Source organism: Camelus ferus, chromosome 11, assembly GCF_009834535.1.
Source record: "Camelus ferus isolate YT-003-E chromosome 11, BCGSAC_Cfer_1.0, whole genome shotgun sequence".
Lineage (NCBI taxonomy): Eukaryota > Metazoa > Chordata > Mammalia > Artiodactyla > Camelidae > Camelus > Camelus ferus.
Window position 1 is genome coordinate 59,805,817 of NC_045706.1, and position 20,820 is coordinate 59,826,636.

The 20,820-nt window shown below is 39.1% G+C and overlaps 2 protein-coding genes across 7 annotated transcripts in view; one reads left to right on the plus strand and one right to left on the minus strand.

The window, feature by feature from the left end:
* Positions 1 to 3,282, minus strand: part of GLUD1 (glutamate dehydrogenase 1) — a 33,848-nt gene extending 30,566 nt beyond the window's left edge. The window contains exon 1 of the mRNA XM_032491631.1: positions 2,573 to 3,282. Coding sequence (XP_032347522.1) covers positions 2,573 to 3,029 — 457 coding nt within the window. The 5' untranslated portion in view covers positions 3,030 to 3,282. The remainder of the gene's footprint in view (positions 1 to 2,572) is intronic.
* Positions 3,283 to 3,341: 59 nt separating this feature from the next.
* Positions 3,342 to 20,820, plus strand: part of SHLD2 (shieldin complex subunit 2) — a 77,111-nt gene continuing 59,632 nt past the window's right edge. For 3 of the 6 annotated variants that reach the window (XM_032491616.1, XM_032491621.1, XM_032491620.1), the window contains exons 1-2: positions 3,342 to 3,429; positions 4,451 to 4,508. The gene's annotated coding sequence lies outside the window, so the exon portion shown is untranslated. Of the gene's footprint in view, positions 3,430 to 3,582; positions 3,604 to 4,450; positions 4,509 to 10,748; positions 10,788 to 20,820 lie in introns of those variants that run through there. The other 3 variants (XM_032491618.1, XM_032491619.1, XM_032491617.1) reach the window with 3 other exon arrangements.

Here is a 20,820-nt window from a genome sequence, read left to right on the forward strand (position 1 = left end):
TCCCCTTACAGAGATTTTAAGTTAGACTGCTGTTTTACTTCAACCTGCGAACTTTATTTTGGAAAACTCAGGTATAAGGTCGCTCCTGAGGAAAGACCAGAAAGCTGAGGGTTGGGGAAAGGATGAAGGGGAGCAGATAAGGTGTTTTGTTTTTTTCCCCAGGGAACAGCTTGTAGAGAAGGCAGTTGAGCCGGGTCAGGACAGGGAGGGAAGGGTGCTAAAGTATGCACAGGAAGGAAGGACTCATGTTAGTGAGGATTATCCAAAGCATTTAAAAAATCTCAATCACCTAATATACGCAGTATTACTAAAACCAGAGTGAAACCAAGAACAACTTTCTTATACTGTTTAATTAGAAGAAAAAACCCACTGAAAACAAGTCCTTCATGGAGTATACATTCTGCAATCAGACAAGGGGTTGATAAATGGGTAGGAAGATCCCAGAGTGTCATGAAATCAAAGCATGGATGTCTAGAGTACCCCAACTTTGTTCATCATCTATCAGTATCCTGTTTATTACCTTAAGCACTCAAATATCCTGGAAAGCTTTCATAGCTATATAATCCTTCCCAATCCTGTTCTCTCTATAGTCTTTCAAATTCCTTAAGATAATAAATTTACCACTTTACAGAGGCTGATTTTCTTTCATGTTAAATTATCTTGCAATGCTTGCTACTATTAGTTGCAATTCAGTTTCTGTTTATATGCTGGGAATTAATAATGCTTTCAACAGCATGCCTTCTTGTAAATGGGATGAATAGAACAGAGAATTGTATCTTACGTTCTAGTAAGAGCAAGTGCTACAATAACAGTGCTTTGGCTGATGCAATTTGTTGCTAGGTTTATTAATATTTTGGTATAAAACTGCTGTGCCAACAAGAGGAAGAGGAAGAGGACTGACAAACTATGGCAAACTTTTGTGCGTCTGTGGAGTTGTGACTCATAAAGATAGGAGAGGGCTTGGCATATAAACAGAAGAATATAAAGGACTTCAAGGAAACCAGACCCTGCAGAAAAACAAATATACTGGTTTAGTTGCATATATTTTAAGCAACTGGAAAATACTGCCAACTTGATGTCCATTTCAAAGAAACATTGCAATTTAGTATTTGCTAACTTTGCCACTTCTCCTAACATCTTTGTTTGCTTTTCTTGGGAGCCTGAACTTGTATTCTTGGTTTAGAGAACAAGGGAGTGGGTAGGAAGAGGGAAGGTGATGTTTTATGTAATACTGCAGCTGGAAAGGGAAAGTAGAGCTCAAAGTGGTTCAAAAGTCGGTGTTAAAAGAGGAAACTGAGAGCTAAAGGGTAATAAAGCTTTGAAGGTTAAGTCCTAGTGGTGGGTGGGGTCAATGCAAATTTAGCAAGTAGTAGAAGTAAATTATTAAGCAGTTTGAAACAACCTTTGTTCCTGGATTAGGAATACCAGCAGAGCTCAAATTTTTCTGGTAGAGAGATTTCTAAAAATCATTCTTAGAAATCAGCTAATATAATAGAACACTGGACCAAATTTATTGAGACAAAGGGTCTAGCCCAACATTCTCAGTACTCATTAGCCAAGCAACCTCCAGCAAGGCTTTTACCTTCCCTTGTCCTTTATTCGACATAATTTTAATAGGAAAAAAGTAGCTTTTCTATGTCACTTTTAAACACCTTTAAAGATGTATTGTGCGGTTTACTGGGTTAAAAAAAAAGGAAAAAAAGCTTTTATTTGCTCAAAGAAAGCCATATGACTGCAGAAGAAGCCAAATCTACAGACATTCAAAAATTTAAACTACAGGATAACTTGGTGACTATCGAATTTTAACCTACTTAACTCCTTTCTTCAAGCACTTTTCCTCAAGCTCAAATCTGGTCCTAGCCAGGACCAGTACACACCCCCAGAGCTATTTCATTCCATTGGCTGCCGGGCGGTCTTGCTGTCTACACCCTTTAGATTTAATGTCACGACGCCCGGTGTTTGTGAGGTTACATTGTTCACGTATTAACCTTTTTCACGTGTGTGCAAAACTGAAACTGTCAGGGTAGAAAAATAATTTAAATATCAACGTATAAATGAACAAATTCATTTGGTTAGTAACACTGTCTAAATTTCAAACCTAGAAGGCAGTTCACTTTGTATGTTCCTGTATCATCTGCCACTGCTGTAGAAAGAGTGACAAAAATTTCATGGTTTGCATTCTCCTGAGTCACACAAGCCCACAAAATCTTGCAGAGGCACAATCAGATGAGCCGGTCATTTCCTTTTCTACAAAGGCTCTTCGTCAGGACCCACCCTGTTTGTGACATACGCTAGGATCAAAAGAGCGGTGCAGTGCCTCTTCTGCATACAGCATCAACATGCAAAAGCCGGGGAGATGGCTCATGGGGGAAGGAGATGCGACCAACTACATGGTGGTGACATGGGTGGAAAAATCACGATTCACCCGCGCCTGACACATCTGAGACTGAGGCCAGGGGTGGAAAGCGTGGGCGGGAGACAGTGCCAGCCCTGCTGGGCTGAGCCGTGGCCTCGGGAGGCAGGAGGCCGGCCTGGGCGGGGCAGGGCCGCGGGGGCTCGGGCGGGCGCTCACCTCCCTTGCAGGGCGTGCGGTGCTGGCTGTGCTGGGCCCGGTAGCCCTCGATGACCTCCCAGGAGCCGTCGTCGCGCCGGATGGGGAAGGACAGGCTCAGCACATGGTTGCAGGGCTTGATGATCCGCAGGATGCCACGCACCCGGTTCCGCTTCTGCTCCTCGCTCTCCCGGGTCCTGAGATCCTCCACCAGCTTGTCCTCCACGATGCTGGCGCCGCGATCGAAGAAGCCCTCCACCATCTTGAAGAAGTTGGGGTCGTCCTCGCGGTCCGCCGCCGCGTCGCTGTAGTGTCGCCGGGTGGGCGGCGCGAGCCCCGGCTGCGGAGCGGCAGCGGCGGCGGTGGCGGGCTGCCCGCGGGCCCGGCCGAGCAGCGCGGCCGAGTCGGCCGCCGCAGAGCCCAGGGCGGCGGGCCCGACTCGGGACAGCAGCAGTGCTTCACCCAGGCAGCGGTACATGGCGGCGGGGCGGAGGCCGTGGAGGAGAGGCGCTCTCGCAGGCTCGGGGACAGACGGAGGGAGGAAGGGCCCGGCGCGGGCTGCCCTTTTAAGCCGCGGCTTCCTGCCTTTCTGCCGTCCCCTCCCCTCGGGCGCTCGCTGCCTAACGGGGAGGGCGGACTTTGGGGGCCGCGGGCCAACGTCGCCTGTGAATGGCGGGGGGGGGGCGCGCGCCGCCCAGGGAGCCGGGCCTCCGCCTCCGCCGCGGCCTCGCCCGGCCTCCCCGGCGGCGGCGCGTGCCGGCGGGGTCGCTCGGGGGCGCGCAGGCGCGGGCGGGCCTGGTGCGCATGCTCGCGGGGCAGGGGGCGGGGCGATGGCCTCGCATGCTGCTGGGATCTTCCGTGAGCCGAGGATACTTCAGGTCTGCGAGCGGCCTCCGCCTCGCTGGGGGAGGGGGCTTGCCGGGGGAGGGGGCCTGCCGGAGGAGGGGGCCTGCCTTGGGAGGGGGCTTGCCACCTCTTGGGGGCGCTGAGAGCTCGGTCCCGGGACCACACGCGGGTGAAGGTGGTGCGGTCTGGCGGCGGGCCCGGAGCGAGTGAGTCACGGGTGTCTCTCCTTTGCGCCCGCGCGCCCTCGGGCGGGGCGGCCGTCCTGCCACCCCTGCGCCTGGCTGTCTTCGGGCCACCAGGAGAAGCAGTGGTTGGAGGGCTGTATCCGCGGGGACTGCTAAGAACTCATGTCATCCGGAGTTGGAGTTTTGAGATGGCTTGCAGAGACTGGAAAGGGAAAAGCCTGGGAGCTGGGGAACCCCTTACCTATTGGCTTTTACACTTTTAAGTTTTTAATTTTGTCCCATCCAACCAATCAGTGAGGGTGAGATGAAATAGTTCCGTAAATCATTGTATCTTTATAGAATTTCCTGACTGTGCTTCCCCATTTCAGAAACATGTTCTTGAAATAGTATAAACTGAAGGAAATTCTTTTTCAGTAATATATGTATTAATGGTCCAGAATAGGATTTGTAAACTTTAAGGGACATGAGAGTTTAATTATGTGCTTAGAGACACTTGATGAGAAATGCTAAAGTTATATACACTCCTGTAAGTTAAATGCTTGTAAAAGTCTAAAGACTCAGTTTTTAAGGCAGGCTATCAAAGGCCACATTACTAGCTTTAGGGGTCCTGGTGTATTTTGGTGATTTTAACATGGCACCCTTTTCACGTGCAAAGCGACTTTCTTCCTCACATTCACTTTATTCACCTATTAGAATATGGAAGAGAATGTTTTAATTCTCAACAATATTCTGTGAAGTCATATTAAACTACGTCAACTAAATTGCATTCGTCTGTTCAGTGCACTGTCAAAGCAAACAAGATGGAGCTTACCTTTTTTTTTGCTAGATGAATGATAGTCATTATTTGTATTTGTATTGTGTTTTTCAGTGAAAACTGTTTCTCTGGACTGAATCCTGAATTTGTCTTGTTGGTCAAATGATTAAAGGTACTAAAATTCCTTTTCACTTCTTAGTATCATTTTGTATTGCAAGAACAACAACAGCAAAAACTTGAAAGTGTTAGAATAAAGTGATTAGAATCAGTAAACGTGGAAATTTTTTCTTTTTTGATTAAATTCTTTGGTATGTTTTGAGGAAAGTGGTTTAAAAATTAGTTTTATTGCCCTTGGGTATCTCTTTCTTGATAACTATAGCCTTCAGAAAAATAAATGTTTAACTTTGCTTCTTCCACGGTTTGTTCACCTGAATTCAAGAAGATGAAAAGGCTTTGGAAGGAGTGAGAAAATTTATTTTTAACTGAGAGTCTCTCATGTGTAGATGTCTTACAAAAATTTCTCCAAAAGAACCCCATAATGTAGATTTTTAAATTTTTAAATCTTCAATGTGTTTTAAAATTATTTACAGATTGTAAAAAAATAATTCAAGCAGTTTAGATAGATTTAGTGAAATCATCCAAGCACTATTCCCCCTATCTTCCCACTACGTAAATAGTTAAAACCTTTCTTTTCATACTAAAGTAGGTATTATAATTCCTGATTTAACCGGAAGGGGAACTGAGGCTCACAGGGACCAAGTAAATTGTTCATGATCACCTAGATGGTAAATAGCAGACTAAGATTCAAACCTTGTGTCTGACTCCAAGTTATGCTATTTCTGTTATTCCAAGAAATATTTTAAGTATTTGTTGCATTTAGTTTAAAATTATTTACTGTAATATAAAATCCAGCACGTTTAAGCTTTACATTGATGATTGCCTTTATAAAATATACAGATATTTTGTGAATTAAAGTTAAATTCTTGACCATAATTTTCATTTCAAAAGGAGGCTGGAATTTACCTTGAAGGGAATTTTGGTCATTTGAAAGACAAATTGGTTTTCTGCCTTTAAGGTTTATGAGTTTTCCTTAGCTGTTTCAAAATTCCAGGTCATAGGGGAGGGTGTAGCTCAAATGGTAGAGTGTGTGCTGAGGAGGTCCTGGGTTCAATCTCCTATACCTCCTCTAAAACTAAATAAATAAACCTAATTGCCACCCCCACCCCACCCCCAAAAAAAAGAAAAGAAGGAAAAAAATTCCAAGTCTTTCCTCTTTGATTCATACCTTTCATCTTTGATTCATAGCATGCTTTTGTGCTTTCAAGTGCTTTAAAAAATATTTTAGAAGAATTAGTTTAGGATTTAGGAAGACATAGCACATATAAACATAGGAACAACATAGTTGTTTTAAAAAACAATTTAATTTGATAAGGTAATAGATATATTCTACTTTATGTCTCCTTAGATTTGTCTATTTTGTACTTTTCATTTACATGGAATCATGTAATCAATATGTGATCCTTTGTGAATGGCTTCTTTCACTTAACATATGTTTTAAAGATTCATCCATGTTGTAGCATGTATTAATATTCCATTTCTTTTAATGTCTGAATAGTATTCATTGTATGGCTACATCCCTCTTTTTAAAATCTATTCATCTTTGATGGGCATTTGGTTATTTCCATTTGTTGGCTATTGTGAGTAATGCTATTATAAACGTTCTTGTGCAAGTTTTTGTTTGGATAGATGTTTTCAGTTCTCTAAGGTACACACCGAGGAGTGGAATTTCTGGGTCATATGGTAACTGTGTTTAACACTTTGAGGAGGTGGCCAGCTGTTTCGCATAGCAGCTGGACCGTTTTAAGTCCTACCAGGAGAGAGTTCCAATTTCTTTGCATCCTCATCAACAGTTGTTATTATCTTATATAAAGTGGTAACTCATTTTGGTTTTGATTTGGATTTCCTTGACGGCTAATGATGTTGAGCATCTTTTTATGTACTTACTAACCATTTGTATATATATTTAAAAATAAATGTATTTTTGCATATTTCCTATTTTTAAATTGAATTGTCTTTATATTGTTAAGAGTTCTTTATATATTTTAGATACAAATATTTGCAAGTGTTTAATTCCATTCTGTGGATTGTCTTTTCACTTTTTTGATGATTTTCCTTGAAGCACGTAAGTTTTTAATTTTGATGAAGTCCATTTTATAAATGTTTTATTTTGTGGCTTGTGCTTTGGTGTCATGTACCATTGTCTAGTTGAAGGTCATGAAGATTTACACCTGTGTTTTCTTCTAAGAGTTTTATAGTTTTAGTGTTTACCTTTTGAGTTAATTTTTGTATGTGGAGTGAGAAAGGAGTCCAATTTCCTTCTTTGGATAACAAGTTGTCCCGGCACTGTTTGAGACAACTGTTTATTCCTCATTGAATTGTCTTGGCATCCTACTGAAATCAGATGACCTAAATGTGAGAGTTTATTGCTGCACTCTTTAATTCTTTTCCACTCACCCATATGTCATGTCTGTTCACGTGCTAGTACCACACAGTCTTGGTTACTGTAGCTTTGTAGCAAGTTTTGAAATCGAGAAGTGTGAGTCCTCCAGTTTTGTTCTTTTTCAAGATTGTTTGGTTATTGTGAGTCTCTTGAATTTTCATATGAATTTTAGGATCAGGCAGTCAATTTCTGCAAAGAAACCAGCTGGAATTTTGATTGATTTTATGTTGACTTAATAGATCAACCTGGGGAGTAGGGCCATATTAACAATATTACACATTCTGATTCATGAATGTGAGATGTCTTTTCATTTGTTGGGTCTTTTAAAATTTCAGCCATGTTTTATCTTTTCAGAACATAAGTTTTATACTTTTGTTACACTTATTACAAGTATTTTATTCGTTTTGATGCTGTTATAACTGGAATTATTTTCTTAACTTCATTTTCAGATTATTCATTGCAAGTGTACAGCAATACTGTTGATTATTATATATTGATCTTTTATGCTTCAACATTAGTGAACTCATTTATTAGTTTTGATAATTATATTAGTGTGTCCCTTAGCATTTTCTATGTACAAGATCATATCATCTGCAAATAAAGATAGTTTTACTTCTTCCTTTCCAATCTGGATGTTTTATTTTATTGCCTAATTGTTCCTTGTTTTTTTTACTGTTGCATAGTACTTTGCTGTATGTATGTACTATAATTATTTTTACTCATCTCTCATTGATGGACATGTAAGTTGTTTCCAATATCTTGAAGTTATAGCAGTGCTGTAGTGAATAACTTATTATATAGAATATCAGTTTTAAAACTCTTTCATTTTAGGACTGCTTTACCTTCTTAATTATGAGTAGTGAGTTTGAATGTAGACAGAATTAATAGTCACCAGAATTTTATTTTCTTATAAAGCTGTTTAATTCATATTTGACATAAATTGTTATCCTATCTAAATATTAAAAATGATGTAATAAAACCAAATGATATAACAAGTCAAATATTTAAATTGTTTAAACAAGGACTTTTAAAACAGGGAACTACAAATCTTGATTTTTTTTTTTTTAAATCAGGTTCCCATATTACTCATTTTAATAGGTTTTAGTTCTCAGGTACTTATCAGTACCTCATTAATCAGCCAGATGAGTTGGGGAGAGAAGAGTGCCCTGTACAAAGGGAACACTGTATGCAAAGGTCTAAAGATAAGTGAGACCATGGTTTGAAAATATAGGGTAGCATATACTTTGGTTGAAAGCAATTTGATCATCATAGCAGTTTGGCTTAAATAGCCATTTGGTTGAAAATGAGTATCCCCAGTTCTGTTTTTTTGTTTCCCAAGTATTGGTAATTTTAGTGCATCATGAATTTTTTTTTTTTTTGAGTCTTTGTGCTATATTTTCACAAAAATTTTTTCTAGTATTTGCTTTTGTGTTTCTAATTGATTTTCAGCAACATTTGTAATTTTGATTTTTTTCCCTTTTAGTGGGCATATTTTTGTAATAAGCAGAAAAACAATAAAGGAAACTACATCAAAGAGAAGGATCTGAAGTTTTCAGGGTCTGTGGGCTTTTTCCTCTTAAAAAACTGTTTTCTCCTAATAAATCACATGTCAGTTTTACCTGCTTGACTAGTTTGGCTAAGTTTTCATTTTGCTGCATTGCTGTATAATATTCAACAAAGGTTTTATCAACTCTTGCTTAAGGGTTCTTCCCCTATTGTGAGTTTACATGAAATATCTTAGTAGGATCTTTGTCTCTTTAAGCATAGCATGTAAGAAACAAGTGAGGTCTCTTAAAAATAAACTATAATAAGCTAGGATTTTGAACTCATCTGTATATAATTCATTATGTCTCTTTTTCCTTTTTTGTAAGTTGAAATTAAGTTTTTTGTGTTCCTTATAGATGGGAAGGCTAGTATATTCAGTTATTCATCATTCAAGATGCTCACCACTCACCTCCACTTACTGATGTATGTGGATGACCCGCTCCAGAGGCAAATTCTTATTTTATCTTTAGCATTTTTCTCTCTGGAAATTTTAGATCAGTTGTGACTTCAATATGGGATTAGGGTTTGAATAGTAAAAAAAGTGCAAGCTAAAGATTGTAACACATCTGTGATGCTGTTAAAAGCAGACATAACCGAAAAACATACTTGAGAAGCAAAAAGTACCTTCCCCTTGACCGTCATGTTGAGTTGCAGAAGAAACAAACTTTATTGTGAAGCATAGATGTGAGGTGAAAATTACATTGAGTTTGCTCCTTAGTGAAAAGCATGAACGAAACAGTAGGGAACAAAGCAGAGACACTGGTAATGCCTAGAGTCAGCTAAGTAGTCTAACTTCCTGATCTGGATAGCGTTGAGTGAACAGGTATTTGCTAGCTCTATTAGTTAGGATGCTTTGGCCCTCGAGTAACAATACCCAGATAAAGATGGCTTAAACTAAAGCCATAAACAAAGAACTATTATCCAACAATAAGTCTGGAGGCAAGGCTATTTGTTACTGGTACGGGGCTTAGTGATCCAGTGCTTCAGGGATGCGGGGCTTTTCTCAGTGTTATTTTCAGCAAATTGGTGTCTCTTTCCTCAGGGTTGTAAGATTGCTACAGCAGTTCCAGGGATCACATGCAGGCACCACCAAGTATTGTGTAAAAAAGAAAAGCAGTTTCCTCCCGTACGTATCTCTTTATTGGCAAAGAAAACCTTTTCCAAAGGCCTGCCTGCCAGCTTTAGCTCTCCTAGGCCCATGTGATTGCTGTAAGGGAGGCTAGAAGGAGGACTTTCTGGCACTTTTAGCTTTTGAAATATAGGCAGGCTCTGCCAGCAAGGAAGAAAATGATGGAAGAAATAATTGCTCAATTGACAGCCAACAGTGTTTGCCATATTTGTCCTTGAAAATAACTGACCTGCTCTGTGTTCTCTTATCATGATAATATATTTTCTTAGAATACAAGTACAGTTTGGGGGGTGAGAATAGCTCGGTGGTAGAGCACATACTTAGCATGCATGAGGTCCTGGGTTCAATCCCCAGTACCTCCATTAAAAAGAATTTTAAAAAATACAGTATAAGGGAGGTGAAAGATTTTTAAATATGACACTGGGAATTGGGATACGTATGGTTTCAAATCTGCAGAGTCTAGTTCCCTTTGAGATCTTATATAAAAGTGATAGTTTTAAGATCATACCTCCTTTTTTTGAACAGTTTTTTTTTTTTTTTCCACCATGGACAGCTTGTAAGCAATAACTCCATGCTGTGGTGTTTACTCCATTGCCAGACAAGAGGACAGAGCAGAAACCCATCCTCAACTTCAGGGGGAAATCTGGGAATTGTAATGAAATATCAGGTGCTCAAATGACTTCAACAGATTTTCACATGAAACTGCCATCACAACTTACTGTCATCGGTGTTAACACATAGGCAAGTGGCTTAAATTAACAAAATGACTAATCTAGCCTTTATGTTGAAATTAGAAGTTTTTCTTATCTTTGTCCTAAGGGTGGAAATGACAGCCTCATTGTTGTCTCTGTGTTATAGTAACTATCAGAAGCGCAGCTTGGGATAAGACTGTTTTGAAGATACCTGGGTAGATACGTAAAGGTGCCCTTTACTTAGTTTTGTCCTCCACAGTGTCCTCGTCAACTGGAGAGTCTTTATGGTTGCATCCTTGCAGGCCATCTAAAACCAATGAAGCACAAAGGGATTACATCTTAGATTCTAGAAACTGATATCTGCCAGCTATCCACAATGAAAATTCCACTCAGTTATTTAAAAAAGAAAAAAAGAATGAAGTGTCAGTGAAAAGGTGCTAATACAGAAAGAAGAAATATCAGGACTTCGAGAATGAGAGAAGTTTTTGATGAAAGATTCAAATTAAAGCAAGTGTTTATCCTTACCTTCATGTTTTTTTTTCCTAGATCAGATATAGAATGGAATTATTTTGAATAAATTATCTGGTAAGTCTATTCAGGTGAATTTTAAACTTCGACTATCTTCTGTAATTTCATTTTTTTCTGCCTTTTTAAAAAATACAATACAAACACCAAAAAAGTGAACCAAACCACGTTAGAGAGGCAACCACAATTGGCTTTAAATTAATTAGAAAATGTTTGAATGGAAAAACTCAAAAAACCATGCCTTGAGAAATTCTAGTTCCTTGTCTCTTACGGTTTTCATTCATTTTAACACTTCCTTAGAGAAAAATTAAAAAGTGTACAAATGAGAATAACAGAAATTCTTCCCCTAAGTCCATGACACCTGTGCATTTTTAACTATAGGTGTTCCTCACTGACCCAGCTCTTGGCTGCCTGAACTCAGAAACAGGCTAAATGGAGTAGAAAGCTTAGGTTTTACTCCTAAGCTCCTTCTTTCTTTTTTTTAAAATTTTACTTTTGTTATTTTATTTTTTAGGGGGGATGTAATTATGTTTATTTACTTATTTATTTTTGGAGGAGGTACTGGGGATTGAACCCAGGACCTTGTATATGCTACGCATGCGCTCTGCCACTTGAGCTATACCCTCTGCCACCAACCTATTTCTATCAATTCATATTATTTCTTATCTAAATCACAATTTTTTTCATATTGTTTCTCAGTATGAAATATTTAAGTTGTTCTCGTTTTTCTCTATAATTATCAGTTAAAGCAGTAATAACTAGTAAAAATGAATTAGAATTTTTAAAAGCAGGATAAAACCTGAAATTTTTGAAATATGAGAGAGTAATGCTTAAAAAATTATCTAGGTGCATGAAAGCACCCTGTGATATAATTAAGGTATGAATACAGGTAATTCTCCACTTTTGGAAAATTTGCTTTATGCCACTTCACTTTTATGAAAGACCCACGTTAGTACCTGTTTTCAATAACTGAAAGAAATCTGAAGAGGATTTTTGCTTTAATGAAAAATGGCAAAAAGCAAAAATAGCATTCAGCGTTTGTTTTGAAGGGAGCCAACCATGAGCAGCGAAAGTGGCCCCACCAAGTTCCTTCTCGGGAACCATAGTCAGCATCTCAGCATCAGGTGGCCATGGCTTTGAACCGTTCCTGTGCATATCTGTGCTTTGTCTCAGTCTGTTTTGTGCATCTATTAGCTAGAGTTCTCCTAAGGTAACTTGCTTCTTCGCTTTACGCTGTTTCAGCTTATGAAAAGTTCCTTTGGAATGGTCTGCATTTTGGTAGTGGGGGAAACTACCAAAGGAAAAAATGACTAGGTATTTTTAGTTTTTCCATTTTTTATTTTGAATAATTTTACTGATAATAATTTTTCTTGTAATAATTTTCCTTTAGAAATAACTTTAGATTTACAGAAGACATACAAAGATACTGCAAAGAGTTTCCCTCACCCATCTTTTCCTGATATTAACATCTTATGTGATACATTTTTATCAAACTAAGAAATTAGTTTTAGTACAGGTGTATGTTATGTATGTATGTATGTATGTATGTATATTTATTTTTGATTGTCATTGCAGCCAATCTGTCATATTGACCAACATGCTTTTTGCCACATTACCTGTACATATACTGTTGATCTTAATCACCATCACTGCTATGTCCTCAGTCCTTTAAGGTGGTCATGTGTCTTTAATCTACTGTTTCTCAGGCTACAGATGACCGATTGCCTTTTGGGAAGGTCCCTTTGGGCAGCAGATGCCTTTTGGGCAGCCACATCCAGTCTAAATGCTGGCGAGAAGCCTGTGATATGACATGATCAGAAAGAGGTTTTCCAATTTTAATTTTGTTTCTCATCTATGTATATAATATCCCTGTCCCCTCTTTTAAATGTGGTCTGAGTTTTCTTTTTTAAACCAAAAAAGCCTGATCAAAATGGTGTGCATTAGGTAGCTGCATCATAATTCACTGTGGCTGGAGTGTGTGTGTGTGTGTGTGTGTGTGTGTGTGTGTGTGTATGGCAGAGGGTGGGGGAAGGGGAAGGAAGGAGAGGCAGGAGAAGAAATGGCACGAGATCAGGTGGGGCAGCTCACCAGATGGTGTATCTCTTCATAAGACCAGTGTATGACTGGCCTTACTGATATCCTCTGTTGTTTGTTTGTTCTTTGTGATTTTTGAATCTAGAGATGGGCATCTTTCATAGGTTTGAGAACATTTTCAACTGTTACCTCTTCAAATACTGTCTCTACTCAATTCTGTCCTCTCTCACTTTATCTTCTATGTATCTTACTTATTCTTTTTGTGTTTTCTGACTTTTAATTTTTTTAAGCTTTGTTCTATAGTTGCCTGAGGTCAGGCAAAGTGCCACCTTAATCCAAGGTTTGCAATTCCCAGGACCATGAGACAATGCAAACCTTGGTTACAGGACTCCAGGGCCTGGCTTACTTACAGATGACTGTTACCCTGAGAGTGTTGCCCTTCAGGGTTACAGGTTACCATCTTACTAAACTCATCATTTTATGTAGGTTCTGTGCTTTGAATTATGTTTCCCATACCCTGTGATACTGTCAGACAAAAATTTATATTTTCCCTCAGGTCAAAAGCAGCTCCAATGCTAACTTGCTCTAGACTCCTGATTTTCTCTTACAGTTTTAACTGGGTAATTCCTTACTATCTTGTTATCTCTTAGTGACTTTTAATAATTTGTTTTTTATATTTCATCTAGTGCTTTTAGCAGTTTTCATAGGACGAGTTGGCTTGAATCTAGCTCATCATTTTGGAGAGCTGGAACTTATGTTTCTGTTTATATATTTAAGTATGTCTAATATTGATCATGATTAACTGAAACATATACACGATCCTTTTGTGTTTTACGCGAAGTTGCATTAGATTTATAGAGTCATGTGGGGAGAATTGCTGTCTTACATTACTGTTTAACCATAAAAGACTATGAAGCACCTTCCATTATATTCAAATAGTCTCTTTGGGTCTTTGGTGTTTTTATATGCTAAATTTTATTCTTGTGGGCTTTATTTATTTATTTTAATTAAAAAAAAACTTGCCCTGATTCTTTGCTGGATGTTTGTCTCTGTTTTAAATGGCTTTAGCCTGGAGAAAGCGCCCTATGGTTTTACATACCACCTTTCTGAAACTCTTTAATTGCATTGTTCTTAAAACAGAAAGAGAAACTTACTTATGGTCTTTTATTTGACTTTGATATTCAAATTAAGATGTGGTGGTTGTCCACTTTTAATTTTTTTAACTCTTTAATACTTAGATTTATTAGAAGATTTTAAAGTTTATTTTGTCTCTCCCATTTAACTTTGATTCTTTCATTCACGTAGAACTATTTATTGAGTGCCTATCGTTGACCAGACCCTGGGGAGAACAAGACAGACGAGGATAGAGCTTGGGAGTTTAGATTGCAAGGGGTGCAGGATAGGAGGTAATGGGGTGCTGTACTGCTTTTTACAAGGTGGTCAGAGAGGCCTCTTCAAGGAAGAAACATTTACATTGAAACTAAAGGTTGAGTTGGAGCAACCTATATAAAGAGCTATGGGAATGAGTAAAGGAAATAGCGAGTGGCAAAGCCATGAGAGAGGAAAGACCTTGGCATATTTTAGGAATGGACAGAAACCAATGTAATTTCGGTTTCCAAGTAAAGAGCAGCATGTTGTGATTTTGCAGTGGTAGATCACGCAGGCAAGGATTTGACATTTTACTTTTTGTGCAGTGAGGCACCTAATTGGAAGTATAGCAGGCATAGATTTCGTAAACTACAAACTTGAATGTGTAAACATGTAACTTTCATTGTTTTTCTATAACTAAAATTTCCTTGTCTCTGGAGCTTCTTATCTCTAGTGGGTAGTAGAAAACAACCTTTGCAATTTAAGATAAAGTCAGTAGCTTCTGGTTTAACCTAGTTAATTCCAGATGAAATCAGACCTTTGGGTAAGTAGTTAGTTCTATGGATAAATACTCAGTTTTTCCACATAACTTTCCTTTTTTTCCCTCTGGTCTGGAAGGTATTAGTAGAGAAGCCCTGTAATATTTCCTGGTATTGAAGAGAGGGCGTCTCATCTTTGTGCCACTCCTGAGTTGTACCTTGTTCTGGCTTAGTCTTTTTTTTTTCTTTAGTACATTACAACGTTGTGTCAATTTCTGGTGTACAGCGCAATGCTTCAGTCATACATGAACATACATAGATTCATTTTCATATTCTTTTTCATCATAAGTTACTACAAGGTATTGAATATAGTTCCCTGTGCTATACAGTATAAACTTGTTATTTATCTATTTTATATATGGTAGTTAGTATCTGCAAATCTCAAACTCCCAATTTATCCCTCCCCCCACCCCCCATAACCATAAGTTTGTTTTCTATGTCTGTGAGTCTGTTTCTGTTTTGTAAATAAGTTCGTTTGTCTTTTTTTTTTTTTTTTTTTTTTTTTAGATTCCACATATAAGTGATATCATGTGGTATTTTTCTTTCTCTTTCTGGCTTACTTCACTTAGAATGACAATCTCCAGGTCCATCCATATTGCTGCAAATGGCATTACTTTATTCTTTTTTATGGTTGAGTAGTATTCCATTGTATAAATACACCACAGCTTCTTTATGTAGTCATCTGTCGATGGACATTTAGGTTGTTTCCGTGTCTTGGCTATTGTAAATAGTGCTGCTATGAACATTGGTGTGCATGTATCTTTTTGAGTTAAGGTTCTCTCTGGGTATATGCTCAGGGGTGTGATTGCTGGATCATATGGTAAGTCCAATTTTAGTCTTTTGAGGAATTTCCATGCTGTTTTCCATAATGGCTGCACTGAACTTGTTCTGACTTAGTCTTGAATGGCACTGTCTGCTCTATTGCATCTGAGGCTGAGGTTCCTGCTGCTACCATGGATCTTTGTCTGCTGGGTCCTCCTTAATCCCAGGCTCTTTTGCACCCGTGGGCCCAAAGCAAACTCCTTAATGGTTTCTACATCATGCTGGGATGATTGGGATTGAGGTAACTTTTCAGGAATGTGGTCTGGGCATGTCATTGGCAATTGCTCCCTTACCACATCCATACAGTGTTGGTTGCAAGGTTTTGCTAAAAGGCTTGCAGTTCTCTGGACCATAAACTGGGAAGGAGAAACATAATTATTTTCTATTTTGAGTCCTTCCCTAAACATACTGGAGATTTTTCTCACCCTTCCTCACCCCAAGACTCAGTCCCAGATAGGCCAGGAGGTAGGGATTTTGAACTAATATCTAAACTATCTTCTAATTCCTCTTTCTCTCTGTGCTCCTCCCCTAGGTTTTTATGGCCTCTCAGTTGTGTGGGAGAATTGCATTTACGTCACCACCTGCCACTTCCTCTATGCTGTAGTTTACAGTATAAACTCTGCCAGGAAAGTTCTCTTGCCTTGGGGTGTGATATTTAAAGCCATGGCTTTAGAAGTTAAAAAGTTTTTTTTTACTCTTTAGACATTGCCATTGAAATTCTTAGCTCTCGAGAATTACGGTTTCAGTGGATTAAAGACCTAAATATAAGAGCTGAAACTATAAAACTCTTAGAAAATATGTAGGTGTAAATATTCATGATCTTAAATTAGGCAGCAGTTTCTCAGACAGGACTCCCAAAGCACAAATAGCCAAAGAAAAAAATAGTTAAATTGGACTTTATCAACATTGAAAACTTTTGTGTATCAAAGGGCACTATCAAGATAGTGAGATATCCAAGTACCAGTACCTTTTCAGAGGGAGTAAATGGATCCAGAACTTGGGGTAGATTTCTCAGCAAGAGATATAAATTTTGTAATCATCAGTGAGTAGGTAATGTCAATACAGTAATCCTGGGATGGATGTGAGAAGAGCAAAGATGGGAGGCCTGGGGGATGATCAGCACCTAAGGGCTTAGTAGAGAAAAGAAGGGATGATCTGAGAGGTGGAAAGAAGGGTATGAATTATCATAGAAGCTTCCTCAACTTGATTTTAAGTTTCTTGAGGTCTAAGACTGTCATGTTCATCATCTTATCCCCTTATCATAAAGTAGGTTTTCAGTAAATGTTGTTAAATGAAGACTGAGAATTTTTAAGAAAAGAGTGGCCAGCAGTGTCAGATGTATCAAATGGGTCAACTAATAGAAGGACAAATCAACAAGTGGCTGACTGACCATCTTCTGTAGAACAGTGTCAGTGCGTTTCCATGGTAAAGATAAATGCCAGGTTGCTGAGGACTGACGAGTGAATGTTGTGAGAGGTGGGAAGCAGTAAATGCAGATGTTCTTTCCAAAAAGCTTGTGGAGATACAGGATAGTATGTAGACGGCATGTTCCATCATGATGAGGGAAAGTTAAGCATGCTTATATGCTAAACGGAAGAAGTCAGGAGGAAGGGAGAAGTTGAAGCCACTGGGAAAAGGAGGTGTGTGAGACTGATTGAACATTGTCTTTAGGAGTAGAGGGGTCAGTGAAGACGCTGGTGTGAGTGGGAATAAGAGTCTTGTTTCCACTGAAGCAGGAATAAAGGAAGAAGGGATGGTGCAGATGGAGAAAAGTGTTTGGCTGGTAGGTGAGAAATCTGGGGCATCAACACACTTGATGAATTTTTTTAGTGACCTAGGGGGATATCCTCATCAGCTGAGATTATAGGGGAAGGTGATGGTGATTGGAGAGGAGAGTTTGATGAGAAAGGGAGAATTTTGAGAGGACCATTGAGAGAAATGAGAGGGCTAACTGAATGGGATTACTTAGAAGAATTGTAATAATGCATTATTCAAGGCTCTGGTGTATATGGTTGTGTGATGACTCCTACCTCCCCTGCCCCCCAGGCCTCACCAGCCTGAGTATCAGAGCAGACAAGTTGAACAATCGGACTGATCTTGGTCCGAGTTTTACTGGCCAGTGTGGCAGAAAGGGTAAGGAGGCAGGAAATTCTAGTAGTGGGAGCACTTGGAGTGATGGGCCATTGAGTCCAGGCTGAATGGGGAACAAATGAAGCCAGAAAGTAGCTGCTGGGATATGAAGTGTTTGAGACTGGATGCTGGAATTTAGCATTAAATAGGAGGGGCAGTTGCTGGTTATGACTTGGTCCAAGATCGGGCTATAGAAAGGGTTTCTGCAGTGGAGAGAAAGAGAAGTTTCCTGGTGCTGAGGAGACAAGGGAACTGTAAAGCTCGAGTCAGAAGTCAGCTACACAGCAAGTGAGTTGCTCAGAATGGAGGCAGAGCAAGGGATGGAAAGATTCTGAACCAGGTTCCAAAGCCTGAAGTGAGTGTGGCCAGGAGGCCAGTGGGTGACAAAGAGAGAGAAGGTAGCAACAGAAGACCTAAACCTCAAAAGAGGTACCTTTATTTGAGGCTAAAGAACTGTGATGGTGAACAGGGAATGGCGTCCATGCTTCATACTTGCTGAGTGGGAGAGAGTTCACTGCGAGGTTAGCATAGAGAAGAAGAAGAAGACCGCTGGCATGTTGTATAATTTGGTTGGGGTCTAGGATCCTTGTTTACAGTGGAACAGTAAAAGGGTTACCAGGGATATAGCTGTTGGAGGATGTGTGATGGCCGAGGAGGGGAAAGAGTACAGAGCAGAAGCGAGATCAGCAGGAAAGAAGAATCGATGCGAGGGTCTTACATTTTGGAGGATCGTGGTGATGATGAACATGGTGGTCTTAGCTGAGCTCAAAGATGTTCTTATTAATTTTGCAGCAAATTGCATTTATGCTGACAGACTGAGGTACAGAGTTATGCACAAAGCTAGGTGACTTCCTGTTTCCAGGTCTATTTGGCAATGTTTAGCAGCCTGTGGCCTTTGCTCAGCATGTCATGAAGAACCCTAGCATGGGGCTGTTTTCTTTTGCAGCAAGGCTTAGCCCTGGGGGAGGAGGAAGGCAGGGGTAGAGGCTGTTGGTGCTCACTTGATCTTTTGGCCTTGACAAGCTTGTCTCTTAAGGGATAGGTAGGTGGGTAGAGATAACCCTGAGTCCAAATTGAGGTGAGAATTCATTAGGTCATCAGGCCTTTGCACAGCTGACACCAGGTTGGGGGGCAGCTTGAAAATTTCTGAGTCATGAAAGGAGGGAAAAGCATTATGAATAGTTCATGATCTCTTTCAAGGCATGTAAATTTAGTAATACTGCAGCAATGATTAAGTCACATTTAAGTTCTAAAGTATAACCTGAAATGCTACATTCAGAGTGTTTATTTTTTGGAATTAGAAAATGTATCAAATCATAAAATTGTGAGATAATACTCCAGGAGTTTTACTTCTCCCCAAATGCCTTAAAACCAAAGGTTACACTACATTAATCTTTGGCATAAAATATGCTTTCAGACTTCCTCAGGTCATAGAACCATGATGCATGGTGTTTTTGCAGAACACTGAGAAATACTGATGTGTATGATTACACTTACATAAACTAAGAACAATTTAGCTAGCAGGAAATATGATTTCATTGTTGTGTTTAACCATCTCCGCCTCTCACAAACTAATAAGTAACATTTGAAAGAAATCACATTTCACAGTTTCCCCATCTTTTTAACCACTAGGCCAGTTTGCTTCACACTGTTTCTTTTGTCATCTATTAGAACTTTAGCTCAGAGGCAAGTGGTAGCAAGTAAGAATTAAGCGAGATTTGGGGTGGGGGTACAAAAAAAATTTAGGGGCAAAAATTCAACTTTTTTTTTTAGATTTAGAAAAAATATTTTAATAGTAAGACATTCTCAATAAAGGAAACTTGGAAAATGTAGAGACTTAGAAAGAGGGTCACCTATGGCTCAAATCAACCATGGTTGACATTTAGGTGTATTTCTAGATTTAGCTTTTGTCTTAGATTTTGATTACTTAGGGTTTTATCGGCTTGTTTTAGAAAATTATGCCTATACTGTTAAAAATGTATAACTTGCTTTTTCACATAGCATTATTCATAATCTCTGAAATATAATTTGTAATGACAGTGTAATACAACTAATGTACCACTCTGTTTAATCCTTCCCCTAAAATTACTTTTTTTTGGTATTTCTAGTGTTCCAGAATATTAAACAGTGTTGCAATATGTGTATTTACATGAAGTTTTATCTTGTATTCTTATTTATTCCCATAATATTGATTCTTGGAAATTAATTCTTTGATCGAAGGGTGTAAGCATTTCTGAAGATCCTGACACATACCGCTTAGAAAAAGTTTTAAGTGGAAAGGTAGCATAATTGGCATTTCTGGTAATGACTGTAAATTTGCCGCATGGGCACAATAAACACCAAATGGAAAAAAAACACCATCATTTGGATATTGACTTCAAGTCTATACGATGGCTATAAGACTTAGATAGATGACTATATCTTGATAATGGAAACCATTCAGGTCCTTATTCAAATGATCCCTGGCTGGATGGTACCATACAGTATCTTGGATAATTGAGTGGCAACTCTGATGAGGCAGATGATTTCTTGAAGCCCCTGGGGGCTATGAGAATGAAAAATAAAACAATGTTCCATTCCACTCCATGTGCAGGTTTCAGGCACTGAATCCATGTGCAAGAATCTGTAAGGAGAGATTACTGGTTTACTTCACAGGATACAACTCAGGAAGAGCCAGATGGAAGCGATGCGGGGGGGCAAGGTATGGGGGAAGGGGCGTGGACCTTCCATGCCCTCTGTGGACACGCCACCCTCCCTGCACCTCAGTGTGTTCACCAACTGTGAAGTGCTTACCTTGTGTTTTTTAAAACAGATTTAATTTTAATGATGGAATTCTGTATTGTTTCTCAGACTACTTTTTGTTTTATTTTATTTTGAAAAGACATTAGCCAGTCTTCCTGATGGATGGTCTGTGGAAAAGTGGGTTCTATCATATAAGTTTGGGAAACTGCATATTAGGTTAACTCTTTGCCCCTTGGCAATTCACAATGAACATCAGCTTTCATCAGCTTCATAAAGACTCAGGGAAATGATATTACTACTAGTAATTTAACGTTTATCGAGCACTTATTTTAAGGCTCTGTTCTCTCAACCTCACATTTATTAATCTTTCTAATCTTCACAAGTCTGTCTTCTGCAGTTATCTCTTTTTTTTTTTTTTTTTTTTTTGAACAGATTAGAAAACTGAGGCCCAGAGTGGT